This window comes from Rana temporaria, chromosome 6 (assembly GCF_905171775.1).
Source record: "Rana temporaria chromosome 6, aRanTem1.1, whole genome shotgun sequence".
Lineage (NCBI taxonomy): Eukaryota > Metazoa > Chordata > Amphibia > Anura > Ranidae > Rana > Rana temporaria.
In genome coordinates, this window is record NC_053494.1 from 202318902 (window position 1) to 202338487 (window position 19586).

The following is a 19586-nucleotide window of genomic DNA, read 5'->3' on the forward strand; positions in this document are numbered from 1 at the left end:
AAACGCTCCCCATGCCCCTCTCCATTACTATACTATTATCCTATACTATCGCGGTGTTTTACCGCGATTTTGACGCTCCGTTTTTACCGCGGTTTTTAATTCATTTCAATGGAGGGGGCAGTTCAGTCTTTCTTTTTTTTTTTGCAAAAAAATTAAAACCCGGCAGTGATTAAATACCACCAAAAGAAATCTCTATTTGTGTGAATAAAATGATAAAACATTTCCTATGGGTACAGTGTTGCATGACCACGCAATCGTCATTCAGAAGTGTGACAGCGCTGAAAGCTGAAAAATGGCCTGGGCAGAAAGGGGGTGAAAGTGCCCGGCATTGAGGTGGTTAATGCATGTTACTGATCAACCCAAATGTAAACAAGCCCTATGGGCTAGTTTACACTTGCTTCAAAACAAGGCTTCGGACAGGCTTTGTTAAAGCTCTCCGATCGCCAGTCAAAGCTCCTGTCACTAAATAAAATGGTTAGCTTACAGTCCTGTTTACACCTTGCTTTTGCTTGGTGCTTTGAAGAGGCTTTGATGAGGCTTCAAGTGAGCTTTGCCATAGACTTTTATGGACACTTTGAAGCACCACTAAAGCTACAAGGGGTATGATTTTCAAAGCAAAAACAAGGTGTAAACAGGACTGTAAGCTAACCATTTTATTTAGTGACCGGAGATTTGACTGCCATTCAGAGAGCTTTAACAAAGCCTGTCCAAAGTCATGTTTTGAAGCAAGTGTAAACTAATGTTAATGTGCGTTTTTTTTTTATATATATAATATTTATTTATTATAACGTTTTATCATTACAGACCTAAATACATTATTATTGGAAAATATAGTAATAGTATAGTTAAAAGGGTTGCAAAGGTTCGTTTTTTATTTTCTAAATAGGTTCCTTTAACTACTTAAGCCACGGACCATTTTGTTGCTAAATGACCGGGCCACTTTTTGCGGTTCGGCACTGCCAATTGCGCGGTCGTGCGACGTGGCTCCCAAACAAAATTGACGTCCTTTTTTTCTTTTGGTGCTATTTGATCACCTCTAACTTTTTTATTTTTTTGTGCTATAAACAAAAATAAAGCGTCAATTTTGAAAAAAATAAATTCAATATTTTTTACTTTTTGCTATAATAAATATCCCCCAAAAATCTATATATATATAAAAAAAAAAATAATGTTTTCCTCAGTTTAGGCCGATACGTATTCTTCTACATATTTTTGGTAAAACAAATCGCAATAAGCGTTTATTTATTGGTTTGCGCAAAAGTCATAGCGTCTAAAAAAAAAAGGGGGGGGGGGGGAGTTTTATGGCATTTTTATTAATATTTTTTTTTTACTAGCAATGGCGGCAATCAGCAATTTTTATTGTGACTGCGACATTATGGCGGACACATCGGACACTTGTGACACATTTTTGGGACCATTGTCATTTTTACAGCGAACAGTGCTATAAAAATATACTGATTACTGAGAAAATAACACTGGTAGTGAAGGGGTTAACCACTAGGTGGCGCTCTAGAGGTTAAGTGTGCCTTACTGTAGGGGGGATGGGCTACACGTGACGACACTGATCTCCGCTCCGATTACACAGAGTGGTGATCTGTGTCATTGTCACTAGGCAGAGCGGGAAGATGCTTGTTTATATTAGCATCTCCCCGTTCTATCTCTCCGTGAGACGATCTCGGGGATTCCCGCGGCGATAGAGTCCGCGGAACCCGTGGTCGGGTTCACGGAGCTTGCGGCGTGTGCACAATGGCGCTTCCTTAAAAGGGGACACATATATATATATATATATCTCACGTCCTCCTGCCCAGGAGTGCCATTGTGTCAACGTATATGTGCGTGCGGCGGTCGGGAAGCGGTTAAGCTAGTGCATTGTTGGTTCACTAACCTTTTCCTTCAATTTCCCTTCTAAATGTTTTTTTTCTTTGTCTGAATTTCTCACTTCCTGTTCCTCCTCAGTAAGCTTGCCCCCATCATCCATGGGGGTTAGTCAGCCAGAACAGCTTACTGAGGAGGAACAGGAAGTGAGAAATTCAGACAAAGAAAAAAAACATTTAGAAGGGAAATCGAAGGAAAAGGTAAGTGAGCCAACAATGCACTAGCTTAAAGCAACCTATTTAGAAAATAAAAAACAAACCTTTACAACCCCTTTAATTGTGTTGAAGCTGACGCAAGTGTAAATGAGCCCCATAGGTTATGTAAACCAAATTACTCAAATTGTAGATAAGCATTAACACAATCATATTTTTAAAAGTCATATTCAATCTTTTTATATATGCAGCTTTTATAAAAAAAAATACCTGGTGATCCTGCCCTAAACATCCTTATCCAGGCCCTTCCTGTTTAAAGGAATTGTAAAGGAATTATTTTTTAAATAACAAACATGTCATACTTACCTCCACTGTGCAGTTCGTTTTGCACAGAGTGGCCCCGATCCTCGTGTTCTGGGGTCCCTCTGCGTCACGGCTCCTCCCCGCAACAACTACAGACAGAGAGGCGAGCAAGCTTGCATGGTATGTAGCTGTTGCGGGCGCGCTCCCGTAATACAGCGGCGGCCATAGCCGCCGTTGTATCACTCGGCCCCGCCCCCGAGCATGCCGCGTCATACTTACCTCCACTGTGCAGTTCGTTTTGCACACAGTGGTCCCGATCCACGTCTTCTGGGGTCCCTCTGCGTCACGGCTCCTCCCCGCAACAACTACAGACAGAAAGGCGAGCATGTTTGCATGGTATGTAGCTGTTGCGGGCGCGCTCCCGTAATACAGCGGCGGCCATAGCCGCCGCTGTATCACTCGGCCCCGCCCCCGAGCATGCCGCGTCATACTTACCTCCACTGTGCAGTTCGTTTTGCACACAGTGGTCCCGATCCACGTCTTCTGGGGTCCCTCTGCGTCACGGCTCCTCCCCGCAACAACTACAGACAGAAAGGCGAGCAAGCTTGCATGGTATGTAGCTGTTGCGGGCGCGCTCCCGTAATACAGCGGCGGCCATAGCCGCCGCTGTATCACTCGGCCCCGCCCCCGAGCATGCCGCGTCATACTTACCTCCACTGTGCAGTTCGTTTTGCACACAGTGGTCCCGATCCACGTCTTCTGGGGTCCCTCTGCGTCACGGCTCCTCCCCGCAACAACTACAGACAGAAAGGCGAGCAAGCTTGCATGGTATGTAGCTGTTGCTGGCGCGCTCCCGTAATACAGCGGCGGCCATAGCCGCCGCTGTATCACTCGGCCCCGCCCCCGAGCATGCCGCGTCATTGGATGTAATTGATGCTTTAAATCCATCCACTGCAGCCAATCAACGGCCGGGTTTAGACTTGGAGGATGACGGGGGGCGCGTGGGACCTTCGAAGGGTCAGGTAAGTAAAATAGGGGCTGGGGGGGAAGGGGGGAGGCGGCATCATCTGATGTTTTTTCAGGTGAAAATAGTTTTTACCTTTACAACCCCTTTAAGTATGAGAACACTCTAAGGCCCAGATTCACAAAGCACTTACGCCGACGTATAACAAGTTACACCGACGTAAGTGCAAATGTGCGCCGTCGTATCTGTGCGCCAGACCCACAAACAGATATGCGCCTAAAAACAGGCTACACCCCGCCGACGTATCTTGCTTACGCCAGCGTAGGGTGGGCGCACATTTAGGCTGGGCGCATAGTGTCGCTCCCATTGATTTTCCATTCCAACATGCAAATGAGGGAAATACGGCGATTCACGAACCTGCGTGCGCCCGACGCAGGCTACGAGAGGTGCGCGTAAGTTGTACGTCCGGTGTAAAGTTATGCCCCATAAAGGAGGTGCAACCCAGCAGCAGACATGCAAAGGTCTGCACCAGGGAACACAAGCCTGCATATTTTACATTGGACTGTGTCTGGCTGGGCGTAGGTTACGTTCACGCCGTACACAGAGATCCGGCGTAGTTTAGGCCGGGTGTTCCGACGTGATTGTGCGCAGGCGCATGCGTCCACGTGATACGTATCTGTCTCGCGCTCGGCCCATCATTTGCATGGGGCCACGCCTCATTTGCATGGGTCACGCCCACTTCCACCTACGCCGGCCTGCGCCTTCGAAACCTACGCCACACCGACGCAGCATTGGGAGCAATAGCTTGCTGAATGCAGTGCTTGCCTCTCCGCGCTGCGTCGGCGTACGTGTTACGGCGGCGTAATGTGCGCCCACCTCTCTGTGAATCTGGGCCTAAGTCTCCCAATTGTGCTCCTGGGAAGGACTGCTGAGTCTTGGGAAGTCAGGGTGAAGTAAATACCACGTAGGTGATCGGTTACTATCCTGTTTACGGGAATAAGTACTGTCCTTCCTTGAAAGACTTTTCCAAAAAGCTAAACATGGAAGTGTTTGGAAAGAGAGGCTCCTAAGACTACACCGTGAACAATATGGCAACACACTGGAAAGGCAGTAACATTGAAACACAGTAGGAACTCAACAAAGTGAATGGAGACATGAAGACCACAGCGGGCAACGGAATAGAACTTATAGAGAAAGTGATGAGAGCGCAGAGAGAAGACTGAGGCAATACTGTCAGAATAAAGATAGAGAAAGCCGCAGGGAAGAAGAAGCAGAAGGAATTGCCAGGACTAAACAAGAGTTAAGAAATAAATCCACTGCTATAAAGAGTAGGCCCATAAACAGCCGCAATGCTCCCGCTTAGTCCGAGAGCTGGATTAGCTGAACCTCTCCTGGCACATTAATAAAGTCTGGAGTCGTCCTGAAATGGCTTACCTGATGGGATGCAAAAAAAAAAAACCCTGGCGCCAAGTGGTGATAAAAAGACATTATAAAAAGGTTAATTAAACAAACAGAAGAACATTGAAAACCAACTCCCCAGTCTGATCCAACTCCCTCTTCATCCAATAGCAAGTCTCTGTGTCGATTAAACAGTCAGCGGCGCTGGTCATGGAGGGGAGCGTTCGATGAACATTACCTGGTTCAGTGGCTGTTGAGTTCTCCCCGGGGTGGCCTTCCAAGTTCTCGTTTTGGATGTTTGGTAAACGATCCCCTTGTAAGTCGCTCGGTGGAGCGGGGGGCGACTCCTGCTGAGCACAGTCGACAGGCTCATTATCCCCATCACTCCGGCTTTGATTTTCCTTCTCCTCTTCAACGCCTGGTACAGCGGCTGCCTCATTTTTGGAGCCTGTCGCTGGGCAAAGGGAAACAATAAGCTGTCAGTCTTCTGCAAAGCAACGTATTAAGGTCATGCTGAAAACCGCATTAAGGGATGTGATAGCTGCAGCGTGTTCCTGAACACCTGAGTGGCCCTCCGTGACCGGGCCCGCTACCTATGTACACAACACACATTACTTACACGGCAGGACGGCTCTTCTGGTTGTAGCAATATACGGACCTAGGCTTTCTTTATGGCTCAGATGTGCCGAGCTTTCCTTCTGCTTTTACCTTACAATAAATTGACAAGTTTTTCTATTGTCACAAATGGGCACGAAAAAAAAACAAAAGTTGATTGAGATTTTTCGTTAGGGCTTGTGAAGCACCAATAGGCCTTAAAAAATGAAAAAGTGCATTTTTTACTTTAGTTATTACATGTATTTTACAGCACTTTACAAATTGTGGGGCAGATCCACAAAAGGATTACGCCGGCAATTTAAATGCATTTTTTGCTGTGAAAATGACAATGGTCCCAAAAATGTGTCAAAATTGCCCGAAGTGTCTGCCATGATGTCGCAGTCACGAAAAAAAATCGCTGATTGCCGCCATTAGTAGTAAAAAAAAATAAAATAAAACTATCCCCTATTTAGTAAACGCTTTAAATTTTGCGCAAACCAATCATTAAAGCTTATTGCCATTTTTTTTACCAAAAATAGGTAGAAGAATACGTATCGGCCTAAACTGAGGAAAAAAATAATTTTATATATGATTTTGGGGGATATTTATTATAGCAAAAAGTAAAAAATATTGCATTTGTTTCAAAATTGTCGCTCTATTTTTTTTTTTAGCGCAAAAAATAAAAACTGCAGAGGTGATCAAATACCACCAAAAGAAAGCTCTATTTGTGGGGAAAAAAGGACGCCAATTTTGTTTGGGAGCCACGTCGCACGACCGCGCAATTGTCTGTTAAAGCGACGCAGTGCCGAATTGTAGAAACCCCTTGGGTCATTTAGCAGCATATTGGTCCGGTCCTTAAGTGGTTAAAGCTTCTGTTCTGAGGCGTACTCAATGTTAAGTATGGCCGTCGTTCCCGCGTAGAAATTTGAAATTTTTACGTCGCTTGCGTAAGTCGTTCGCGAATAGGGATTTGCGTAGAATGACGTCACCGTCGGAAGCATTGGCTTTTTCCGGGTTAATTTCGAGCATGCGCACTGGGATACCCCCCACGGACGGCGCATGCGCAGTTAAAAAAAACATTGTTTACGTTGGGTCACGACGCATTTACATTAAAACACGCACCCATTACATCCATTTGAATTAGGCGCCATTACGCCGGCAAAGATACACTACACCGCCGTAACTTACGGCGCGGATTCTTTCAGGATTTGGAAAAAAAAAAAAAAAGTTACGGCGGCGTAGTGTATCTTAGATATGCTACGCCCGGCGCATGAATGCGCCGCTGTACGAGGATCTGCCCCTGTATATTTACATCTAATATTAAATCTCACATGCATACACATACAAAAAAGCCAGTTAACCTACCAACATGTCCGTGGAGGAAACTCACGCAAGCAAACTCCATGCAGATACTGTTTTGGCCAGGATTTGAACTGAGGATCCCAGTGCTGCAAGGAAGAAGTTCTAACCACTAGGTCACCCTGCTGTATTTTTTTTATCTCCACATATGAAACAGCACATATTAAAGTGATATTCCAATCAAATCGCTAAAGGTACCAATGAAAGACATTCTACCTGATGAAGGATTTGCATTTCTATCCACCCACTCCTTTGGTTTACACAGAAATTACACACAGCCCCGTGTAAGGCAGGAGATCTGTTTTTTCTTTGTTGCAGTTCAGTAACCCTTGGCCACTTGGGTACCAGTAAAAACCCTTCAATACCAGGCCACTTTTTAGTGCTCTGATAGTTTGACTGACAATTACTCCATCATGAAACACTGTAACCACATGAACCATCATTATTATTATTTTTTTTCACTTTTCCATCATATATATATATATATATATATATATATATATATATATATATATATATATATATATATATTACACATACAGTACATATACACAGAAAAACTTTGGTTTTAATACATTTTGCCTCGATATACAAGCGATGTCTTGATATAAGAGTAGCGTCATGTCACAACGGAGTATAAAAAAAGAAGAGAGAGGAGCCTCTAAGTGTAGCAATATGGTTCCATTTAATGAAGGTACAACATTTACCAAATTGCTACACTTAGAGGTGCTTCTCTTCTCTTTTATACCCTGTAAAAAAAAATGCTTTGGATTACAAGCATGTTTCTGGAACGAATTATGCTCGCAAACCAAGGTTTTACTGTGTGTGTGTGTGTGTGTGTGTGTATATATACACACACACATATATACACACACACACACACACATACAGTTGTGCTCATAAGTTTACATACCCTGGCAGAGTTTGATTTCTGTCCCATTTTTCAGAGAATATGAATAACACCGCAAAAACTTTTCTTTCACTCGTGGTTAGTGTTTGGCTGAAGCCATTTATTATCAATCAACTGTGTTTACTTTTTTTTAAATCATAATGGCAACAGAAACTACCCAAAAGAGCTTGATCAAAAATTTACATACCCCAGTTCTTAATACCGTGTATTGATCTCTCTAACATCAATGACAGCTTGAAGTCTTTTGTGGACGAGGCTCTTTATCTTCTCAGATGGTAAAGCTGCCCATTCCTCTTGACAATAATCCTCCAGTTCCTGTAAATTCTTGGGCTGTCTTGCATGAACGGCATGTTTTGAGATCTCCCCAGAGGGGCTCAATGATATTGAGGTCAGGAGACAGATGGCCACTCCAGAACCTTCACTTTATTCTGACAGGTGACAGGTGGACTTGGCCTTGTGTTTAGGATCATTGTCATGTTGGAATGTCCAAGTACGTCCCATGCGCAGCTTCCTGGCTGATAAATGCAAATGTTCCTCCAGTATTTTTTGATAACATACTGCATTTATCTTGCCAACAATTCTGACCAAAATTCCTGTGCCTTTGTAGCTCACACATCCACAACCATCGGTGATCCACCTCCGTGTTTCACAGTAGGAATGGTGGACCTTTCATCATAAGCCTTGTTGTCTCGTCTCCAAATGTAGAGTTTATGGTTGTGGCCAAAAAGCTACATTTTGGTCTCATCAATCCTAATGACTTTGTGCCAGAAGGTTTGAGTCTTGTCTCTGTGCTATTTGGTGTATTGTAAGTGGGATACTTTGTGGCATTTGCATAGTAATGTCTTTCTTCTGGCGACTCGACCATGCAGCCCATCTTTCTTCAAGTGCCTCCTTATTGTGCATCTTGAAACAGCCACACCACATGTTTTTAGAGAGTCCTGTATTTTACCTGAAGTTATTTGTGGGTTTTTCTTTGCATCCCGAGCAATTTTCCTGGAAGTTGTGGCTGAAGTTTTAGTTGGTCTACCTGACCGTGGTTTGGTTTCAACAGAACCCCTCATTTTCCACTTCTTGATTAGAGTTTGAACACTGCTAAATGGCATTCTCAATTTCTTGGATATCTTTTTATGTCCCTTTCCTGTTCTATACAGTTCAACTACCTTTTCCTGCAGATCCTTTGACAATTATTCTGCTTTCCCTGGATGAAAGATGCAAGGGTCTGTCAGGAGTCCAGAAACTCATTGACCTTTTATACACACACTCTGATTACAAGCAAACAGATCACAGGTGAGGATGGTTACTTTTAATAGCCATTCAAACTCATTTATGTCAAAAAGAGTAAACATATTTAATTGATAAATGGCTTCAGCCAAACACTAAGGCCCCTTTCACACTGGGGCGGTGGGTGTGTTTGCGGTAAAGCGCCGCTAAAAATATTTCACAGCGTGGCGCTATTCGGCCGCTAGTGGGCGTTTTAAACCCCGCTAGTGGCCGAGAAAGGGTTAAAACCACCTGCAACCGTGAAATTGATGACAGGGTCACTTTATATCTGACCTCCAGCCTTCCCTTCAATCTTGCACAGTTTTTTTTGGCTCCTCGCAATGGGCAGGATAGATAGGTGGATGGGGGGCAAGAACGTAGGCAGGATAGGTAGGTGGATGGGGGGAGAGAACGTAGGCAGGATACGTAGGTGGATGAGGGGAATGGAACGTAGGCAGGATAGGTAGGTGGATGGGGAGAGAGTACGTAGGCAGGATAGGTAGGTGGATGGGGGAATGGAACGTAGGCAGGATAGGTAAGTGGATGGGGGGAGAGAAAGTTTTTAAGTATAGCTATAGCTAGGCTTGTGGGGAGGTGCTACGCCAGTAAACATTTGCAGAGAATAGAACTTGCATTAATGTTCAAGTTCAAAAATTCACAACAAACCAAGCAGGAAGGTGCCCGACCAGGAACACTTACAGAATGTAACAACAATGTGCAGTGGAGCAGATGGTCTCTGATATGCCCTAAGTGTCTGCCATGAAGGGGAGGAATGCAGCCTGGGTGGTCTGTGCCTAAATAGAGAAACCATAAAGGAACCATGTTCCTCTTGACTTCACCTTCAACTGCAATGCCGCTGCAGTCGAGCGCCACCTACCGTGGAGTAAATAGACAGCACCTGCCTACAGGCTTTTGTTACACTTTAAAAGAGTAAAGTATGGAAAAAATATGTATTGTACAATCCAACTTACCCAAGTTGATGCGGCATCTGTCCTCTGCTGCCTCTAAGGCTGGGAACTGAGCGACCACCGCTGATCGCTCAGTTCTCAGAGATCTGATGACTGTCAGTCACCGCTCTCTGCGCTGCCAATCCAGCACTCACCGGAGCACTGGGCTGTAGAGGGGGCGGAAGCAGCTGGCTCAGGCTCTCAGCAGCTTGCTGAGAGGCTGTGCCAAGTGCCGGTCCAGGCATGTGGGCAGATCCCAAACATATGGTCACAATCTTTCCCAAACCTGGTGCAGCTTGAAAACGGGTCACAGGAGGGCAGAACACACTGCACTCCTCACAGGAGAAGTACAGCCAAACAAGCTTTGGCTCTACTTGTTCTTTAAAACAACTGTGCAAGGTGAAGGAGATCCTGAAAATATGATCTGTTGAGGGTTATGAAACACTGAACTACTATGTTTAAAATAAAAAATAAAGGTGGGGCAAGAAAAACACAGTGTAGTGAACTTTGCAGAAATACAATGGAAGAAGGTATAGGTAAATAACTATAAAAAAGAAACTATAATAAAGAAAATACAACTAATAGGTTGTAGGAATCGGATTATTGCTGAACCCCAGGCACAAAATCATTTAAAGCAGAGTTCCAGCCACATTTTTTTTTCAAGTACTGTAGCTGCTGACTTATAATAAGGACACTTACCTGTCCAAAGAGCCAGTGGTATCCCCCCCCCCCCCCCAGGCCGATTCGTCCAGCATCTCGGGTGCAAACGCCGCCATTCCAACTAAGGGAAACTGGCAGTGGAGCCTTCAGGCTTCACAGCCAGTTTCCTACTGAGCATGTGCGAATCACGCGGCACTTTGTGAATGGCCAGCTTGTCTTCTGGGACACACACAGGTCCCAGAAGGCAACAGGGGAGAAGGAGGAGGGCTTGCTGTAGAAGAGGACATGAAGTCACCTTATTCTAAAAAGGTAAGGAAAAAATAGATATCCAAAAACAAGGGGTAGTCTTTAGTTTAAGACCACCTTGCAAAAGTGGGTGTAACTCCACTATAAGTATATTCCTCAAAAGCAATAAAGTATTAAAAGTAATTTTTTTTTAACCTTGAAATAGTAGCAATGACATCATCACTGTCGCGTACATAGTAGATATTAATCGCCAAGAATCGTTAACGCGGATGGGTAGGCTGGTGGACTCGTTGTGCTGCCGCTGTCAGCAGCACGATGGGGACCTTATACATCTCCTGTGGCGGTGCCCGAAGCTGCACAGGTACTGGAATGGGGTGGTGGGGACAATTAACTCTGTTTTCCAGACCAAGATTCCTATTGATCCTATGTGTTGCCTATTGGGGGTGCTGGAGGATGCAGTTCCCGAGGAGCTGACCAAGGTAGCAATCTCTAGAGTACTGTTCCAAGCCAGGAAATTAATCTTAATGGGATGGAAGTCTGCCTCTCCGCCAACCCATTCCTCGTGGATTACCCATGTGGGGAATGCGTGAATTATGGAAAGATATATCTATCAACATAGAGGGTGTCCTGGCAGGTTTGAGAGAATATGGGCGATGTGGCTGGATACGCCAGGTCTGAGTCCCAGGGAACTTGTCATGACTAGACTTCTAAGGTGTCTGTAAACGAGTGTAATACTGTTGTCATGAAGGAATGTGGGTTGCATTGACATATATTGTGGCGGGCTGGCATGTATACCTGATGGAGGGGGAGGAGGATGGCTGTGGGTGCAGGGTGGGGCAAATGTTTATTCATGTATGCTGTAAGTTTTAATGGATCCAACATCTGTCTGTGCATTGGAAAGTTGTGCTGTTTGTTCTTTCTGTCTGTCTATGTTCAATAAACACCTTTCTGATTTAAAAAAAAAAGAATCGTTAACGTGATTTTTTCCCGTTGCGATCTTGACAAAGTATTTTTCTTTCTATGCAGAGAATTCTCTCTGCTCTTCTGAAGCCACAGCTGTAAAATCCAGCAGTCTACCAAGTATCAGAACATTCTTTATCAGTGGAACATTAAGTCTAAACATTGTAACAATTTGTCTTTTACATCAAAGGAATAGACTTCTGTGTGTAAATTAGGAAAGTTTAACCATAAATATATATTAGCAGAGACCATAGACAATAAAATTGTGGTTGTTGCAATATTTCATATCGCACGGTATTTGCGCAGCGGTATTTCAAATGCAATTTTTTGTGAAAAAATTACTTTAAAGAATTAAAAAATAAACAAACTAAACTTAGCCCAAATTTTTTTGTATAATGGGAAAGATTTTCCTTCGCGACAATCGTGATCTTTATTCTAAGCAAAAAAATGCTCATTTTGGCCAGAATCATGCAGCTCTAGTTCATAGCATGTACAGATAGAGCTGTGGGAGGGACCCAGCAAGCCCCACCCACAACACTATGCCTGCAGAAAACTACAGGAAGGGGCGGAGACCAGACCAGTCACTCTGCACAAGGAGAGAGAGCAGCAGTGAGCGGTCTTTATTACAGGAAGGCAAAGTCTCACACTGGATTCCTGCACAGATCTGGAAGAAATACACAAAGTACACTCAATTCAAGAAGAATACACAGGACGACTCTTGTATACGGACAATATTTGCTAATCTCCCCGTATAGCTATAATAAAAAATAAACTAAAGAAAAAATAAAGTAATTGGGACCCAACAAATCTTATCCCGCGACACCGACTTTAAGAAACTTTCCTGGAATGCGTCAAACTTTACCTCGCAGGATCTGGCAAACTGCAAGCTAGTTACAATGTAATGCAAACGCAGCGTCATTAGTCAGTGAAAGAACTAAAAATCTATAATTTCATTGCCCTTTTCATCATAAATCTCCAGACGGGTGAAAGAAAACAGCGGGGCAATGAATGTTAGGCTTATTTGCTGCCATGGCAACAGGACCTCCGCTCCTGCCCATTGAATTCGCATCCTGCTGACATTAATCAGAAATGTCCATTTGTGCCAGCATAATGCCATGCCATCGCAGTTCTCAACATACGTTCTTGACAGAAATTGGCACCTTTCACTTTGTGAGGAGACGCGTTCACAGATTGATGCTCAGGTGGGATCTCGGGTTGTCGCCCCCCCTTCCCCCCCCCCCATGCTGACTTTTCAAATCTGCATAACCTCATTTGCCTCTTTTAGACGGTGAAATTTGCTGTTAAGCGTATTATAACATTTAGAAGGCTGTATACAAATTACCCACCGCTGTAGCATCTAATTGTGTCGCTTACCCGGTCTCTTTTATTGGTGGAATTAATCCCCTAAATACCAGGGGGAAAAAAAATTGCCGTCAAAGCTAAATGGTGGTTTGCAGAAAATAAAATGCCTTTGGAGTGTATTGGGAAAGCTTGGAGCAGAGAAAACCGCCGCTGCAATGCCCGCAGACGACACAAATGTCAACAAAGGACTGAAACATGTTAGGCAAGCTTCTGTAGAAGAGCTTGAATGTCAAGCTTCTGTATGAGGAGGAGGTTTATTCAATATTTTACTGTCATACAGCCGCTGCAAACATTGGTGAAGGGAGGTGGATCCCACTGCATAGCGTGCACCTTGTGCTTTGGATTCGAAAGTTAGATGATGTGAGGGGTTAGCTCGGTAGCGGGGTGTGTGACCCCTTGGATGGGTTCACCACACACTGAATTTATACAGACTGGTAGTCGAAGACGGTTGAAAACAACGTTTCTGGTTTATTTTTCCATCTTGTTGGAAAACAATTGCAAGCATCCAAACAGCATAAACCAAAATCAAACATAAAATAACTCCTAGCCACTCTGGGCGTCTACCTTCCACACAGGAACCTATCTATGAAGTCTAACACAGCCTACTGCTGGGTAGACAGTGCTGGTCATACAGCACAAAACAATAGTCTTTTGATTTTGTTTCACACATAACAAATCAATCCTCTCCTCACCTCCACAGAAGACCTTCTGGCACTGCTCTCCTACTCACACAGCCTTAGGAGTGATGCAGCCAATTCAGTGGTAATCCATTGGGCTACTTATATACTTATAGAGGCCTTAATTGCCTCATTCTGAACAGCTGGAGTCTTTCAACGCCCTTAGACCTTGTCTGGCTATTTCTCGCAGCCGACGCCTAATAATGATTAGTGTATTGTCTAAGCAAGGCAGAAATGTATGTCACGTTTGTGACAACACCCACAGATTTACCCGACTTCCTGTCACAATGATAAGTACCGAAGTTCCTACGGGGTCTTCATGAAAAGGGCTGCAGAGAAAAGTATAAATGCCAATATCCAAAGTCCGAATAAAACAATGTTTTTTTCTCTTTTACCAACACATTTCGGGAGGTTAGAGTACCTTCATCATGGTTTAAAGCAGAGGTCCACCCCAAAGTGGACCTTCCACTCATCGGAACCCTCCCCCCCTCCGGTGTCACATTTGACACCTTTCAGGGGGGAGGGGGGTGCAGATACCCATCTAAAGGCCTGTACACACGGTCTGACTTTTTGCCAACAAACTTCAAAATCTGCAAGTTTTCAAATTTGTCCGATCGTGTGTACGCTCCATCGGACCAACTTTTTCAGGATTCATCGGACAAAAAGTTCGGTCTGCAAACGGACAAACTTTTCGACAACAAAAGTCTGATGGTGCCTAGTCCGACCGTGTGTACAGCAAGCCATCAGACTTTTGTACAAACTGCAAATACGCATGCTCAGAACCAATGTTAAAATCAACCAACAATAGCAGAAGTTAACCAATGGGTGGCGGTAAAGAGCAAAAAAACCATGTGATGTTGGGAAATTTTTTGAAAAGTTTGCAGAAAAGTCAGAGCGTGTATATGCTATGGGTGTGACCGGACAACTCGCTTCTGACAAAAATCCAAGGGAAAGTTTGTTTGATGTCCGATCGTGTGTACGAGACTTTAGACAGGTATTTGCACCCACTTCCGGGAGTCCTCTCTGCGGGGAGTCTACGGGTAGTGCGTCACTTCCCACCCCAGCCTGTTGTGTTCTGGGAAACGCACGGCTCCCAGAACACAGCAGGGACCAGTGAGGAAAACGGCACTGTGCAACTCGCGCATGCGCCGCAGGGAATCGGGCAGCGAAGCAGGAACGCTTCACTTCCTAATTCCCTCACCCAGGATGGCGGTGGGGGCAGCAGAGTGACCGGCGATCGCTCGTCTTCTGCTGCAGAGGTCGCTGGACTCCAGGACAGGTAAGTGTCCATATATTAAAAGTCAGCAGCTGCAGTATTTGCTGCAGCTTCAAAGATGCGGCTAGCAGGACTTTTTTTTTTTCGTCCTGCTAGCGCAATGCTCCAGTGTGAAAGCCCTCTGGCTCAGCTGTTTGAGGGCAGATTGCAGGCACTATTTTTAACGCTATATCGCCTGCAATACGCCCTCAGTGTGAAAGGGGTCTTATAGTGCCATTGTACGTCTTCTTGTACGTGACCGTGTTCTTGGCGTTCGGAATTTCCAACAACATTTGTGCGACAGTGTGTATGCAAGACAAGTTTGAGCCAACATCCGTTGGAAAAAAAGCCACAGTTTTGTTGTTGGAATTTCCGATCGTCTGTACGCAGCATGAGTCTGTACGGTTCAATATTGAGTTGGCCCACCCTTTGCTGCTATAACAGCTTCAACTCTTCTGGGAAAACCGTTCCCAAAATTTAGGAGTGTGTCTATGGGAATGTTTGACCATTCTTCCAGAAGCGTATTTGTGAAGTCAGGCACTGATGTTGGACGAGAAGGCCTTGCTCGCAGTCTCCACTCTAATTCATCCCAAAGGTGTTCATCGAAATCTTGCACTAAACTGAGCTTTAATCGTCAAATTCAGTATTTAGAAGTTCGTGACACTGTTTTGATGTTACATTTTAAAAGCAATGGCAAGCCTGCTGATCTCAAATCTTTGCTAATCTGCAGAAGACCGTTAATTTTAAAATTCAACATTAAGGCCTCGTACACACGACGGGACCCGTCCGATGAAAACGGTGCGCGGACCGTTTTCATCGGACATGTCCGCTGGGATCATTTGGTCTGATGGCTGTACACACCATCAGACCAAATTCCCTGCGGACAGGATACGCGGTGACGTGGCCGCGCCGTGGCTGTGACGATGACGCGGCGACGTGTGCGACCCTGGAAGGTCAATGCTTCCACGCATGCGTCGAATCACTTCGACGCATGCGAGGGCTTTCGGCCGAGCGGACGTGTCCAGTGAGTCATACAGACGACCGAACATGTCCGACGGACAGGCTTCCAGCGGACATGTTTCTTAGCATGCTAAGAAACATTAGTCCGCTGGAAACCTGTCCGCTCGGCCAGGAATCCGGTCCGGTCTGCCGTACACACGACCGAACATGTCCGCGGAAACTGGTCCGCGGACCAGTTTCAGCAAACATGTTTGGTCGTGTGTACGAGGCCTAAAACAGCGTCACATTTTGTACAACTTATAGCGGAGATCAGAAGGATGGAGTTCCTTACAGCCACTGTTCAGGACACGGTTTCTCAATTTAACAAAATTTGGAGGCCCTGGGACCAATCGGATTATGGGGACCATATAAATTGATTGTATTATTGGAGTCTGTCTTGGTGTAATTTGTATGTGTCTTCCGTTATAATGCCCCTCTGTAGATCCCTTTACTATGAGATGACACTCAAATATATATGCCCTATACTGTATACTTCTGCCCTTTGTTAACCTTTAAAGCCATTTTCCGTTTTCATAGCAAGATGAGAATGTTCTGATAATGTGTCATGGCCATTTGTTCTCATGCCCTGATAATTTTCTGTTTGATGTACATGATGCTATGTACCCGTTTTGTTTTCTATTGTTTTCTGAACTAATAATAAAAATACAATTACAATTGTCACAATACATTGTCACAGATACTGTATTTCACGATATAAGCTCAGTTAAAAGGGTGTTCCAGTCATTTTTAATGTTTATTAAAAGTCAGCAGCTACAAAAAGTGTAGCTGCTGGCTTTTAATAAACAGACAATCACCTGCTCCACGTTCCAGCGACGCGCCGGCCAGGGCTCCGCTCCGCTCCCCCCCCCTCTCCGGCCAGCGTCTTCATTCTAAGTGTGGGCACCCGACCGTGACAGCTTTCGGCTTCACGGCCGGGCACCCGCTGCGCCATCCGATTGGACAGACGATTGCCTGGGACCTGTCACGTGTCCCAGGCGATCGCCTACAGGGAGGGGTGATCTGACTATTCCCCTTAGCAGCCCCTCGGCGGAAGGAGGAAGTGGGAAGTGTACCAAGATGGCCGTGACGGAACATCACGTCTGCTGCAAGTTTTGACAGGTCACCAAATCTGACGGAAAACCTGTCCACACCATGAGTACCAAAATGGCTCTTGGGAGATGTAGTTCTAAGGGCGTGCCTGAGAACTAACCTTCACCAAGCCTTGTGATGATGTCAGAAGGAATAATCAATGTAGTTTCTTGCTATACATGCTGGCACATGATATAGAGGGGGAAATGGAGGCTTGGGGTTAAATCTGAGCAATGCCCTGACATGCCCTTTAAAAAATCATAGCTAAACAGTCTTATTAGCCTCTCATACTCACATTTTTTGCTCTTGGGACTTTCACAGATCTCACAGTAAGGCAGCAGGGCATTATTGGTGTAGGTACAACTCTCACAGTTCCAGTGTTTCTCAGAGAGTGGAGGCCTCGGAGGTGTGGACATGGTACCTTCGGAAAGACCACGTGTTTTAGGCGAGGAGAACAAAGCAGAAGGTTTGCCACTCCACGACTTTCTTTTTCCAACGCGTGGGGTTTTTGGGGTGGATTTGAGAGTCTGTGTACCCGTGGGCCGAAAACGCTTGGCTTGTTGTTCAAAATCGTCATCTGTAAAGAGTGCATCAATGTCTATCACTTCAGTGTCTACTGAGACTTCTGTACCCACATCAGACACTTCCTGCACAGCAGGTTCTTCTTCGTGTTCCTCGTGTAGCTCCATAGTCTCGGCGTCTTCCTCTGTTCTCTTGCGTTTTTTCTCAGAAGCAGGGTTAGGTGAGAAGAAGTTCCTGATGTCATGTTGCTTCTCTTTTTCAAACTGTGCAAAGAAACAAAAATTCAGTTCGTTTTTTCTGGCGTTTAACTTCACACTGCCCAATTCTGCACTCTTACTCTACAAATTGTACAATCCCACCCCGTTCTCTAATTGTACAGCCTCTCCATTCCATTGTATACTCTGGATGTATTATCCAGCACTTTCAAAGCCACAACTTTTTACTATTCAACACAGTTGTACGATTTAGACAATGTGCACTTCATGCGACAACTGTATTATCTTTAAAAATATGTTCAAGAATTCTGTCTAACAGACATTATGACTTAAACTTAAAGCGGGAGTTCACCCAATTATATATATTTTTATCTTTTTCCCTTAGATGGATGCTCGTTTTGTCTAGGGGAATCGGCTAGTTGTTTTAAATTATGATCCGTACTTACCGTTTTCGAGATGCATCTTCTCCGTCGCTTCCGGGTATGGGTCTTCGGGACTGGGCGTTCCTTCTTGATTGACAGTCTTCTGAGAGGCTTCCGACGGTCGCATCCATCGCGTCACTAGTAGCCGAAAGAAGCCGAACGTCGGTGCGGCTCTATACTGCGCACCGACGTTCGGCTTCTTTCGCAAAATCGTGACGCGATGGATGCGACCATCGGAAGCCTCTCGGAAGACTGTCAATCAAAATAGGAACGCCCAGTCCCGCAGCCCATACCCGGAAGCGGCGGAGAAGATGCATCTCGTAAACGGTAAGTACGGATCATATTTTAAAACAACTAGCCGATTCCCCTAGACAAAACGAGCATCCATCTAAGGGGAAAAAGTGTTATGTGCGGGTGAACCTCCGTTTTAAGGATTGACCAGTGACTATGCCTGAGAAAATTCTTAATTATGAAACATTATGGTAAATTTTATCTCATCTACATAAAAAAAACTGAATATGTGACTAAATTGCTTCTTTATTATTCCCATAACCATTTAGAATCTGAAAACCCTAAATTTCATCTAAATGTAGTGAATTGTACAGTTCAGTTATAATACATATAGCAATCACACTACAATGAAATCCTATCAAGAAAAAGAAAATACTTAACTACCTACCCAATCATATTTTGTAGCAAAAGAATTCTATAACTATGAATGGTGTACTGTTTGAATGCGTTTCACAGATGTCATATAAAATGTTCTGAGACTGGTTAGAACAGCCTTTCTCAACCTTTTTACCCCAGGGGAACCCTTAAAATAAAATGTCAGGTCTCATGGAACCCCTGATAAAACCCATTCATTGGCGGTCAGTGTGGAACAATGCCCCTTACTTTGGTGGTCATTGAGAAGAATGCCCTTTTTTACAGTGGTGGTAAGAATGGCCCCCTTAGGCCCCGTACACACGGTCGGACAAAACCGATGAGAATGGACCGAGGTTCAGTTTCATCGGTCCAAACCGACCGTGTGTATAGCCCATCGGTCTGTTTTCCTTCGGTCCAAAATTTTAAAACATGCTTCAAAACCAAACCCATAGACCGCTGCCCAATGGTTAGTACAGAAAGCATCGGTTCAAAACCCACGCATGCTCAGAATCAAGTCGACGCATGCTTGGAAGCATTGAACTTTGTTTTATTCAGCACGTCGTGTGTTTGACGTCACCGCGTTCTGACCTGATCGGTTTTTGGAACGATGGTGTGTACGCACATCAGACCATCAGGCCGTCGGACCATTCTCATCGGTTTGGTCTGACCGTGTGTACAAGGCCTTACAGAGAGCGATAAAGATCCCCGGTGTCATACCACCGGCTCCTCCAAGTGAAATTGTCTCAGAACTATGTAGGCACCATCAAACAGG

The 19586-nt window shown here is 44.8% G+C and overlaps 1 protein-coding gene across 2 annotated transcripts in view; it reads right to left on the minus strand.

The window, feature by feature from the left end:
• The window catches only part of ZRANB3 (zinc finger RANBP2-type containing 3), a 382760-nt gene that overhangs the window by 63997 nt on the left and 299177 nt on the right, over window positions 1-19586 (minus strand). The window contains exons 13-14 of one of the 2 annotated variants that reach the window (XM_040358099.1): window positions 17306-17795; window positions 4931-5140 (exon numbers count right to left, since the gene is read on the minus strand). In XM_040358099.1, the coding sequence (XP_040214033.1) occupies window positions 4931-5140; window positions 17306-17795 (700 nt within the window). Of the gene's footprint in view, window positions 1-4930; window positions 5147-17305; window positions 17796-19586 lie in introns of both variants that reach the window. The other variant, XM_040358098.1, reaches the window with a different exon arrangement.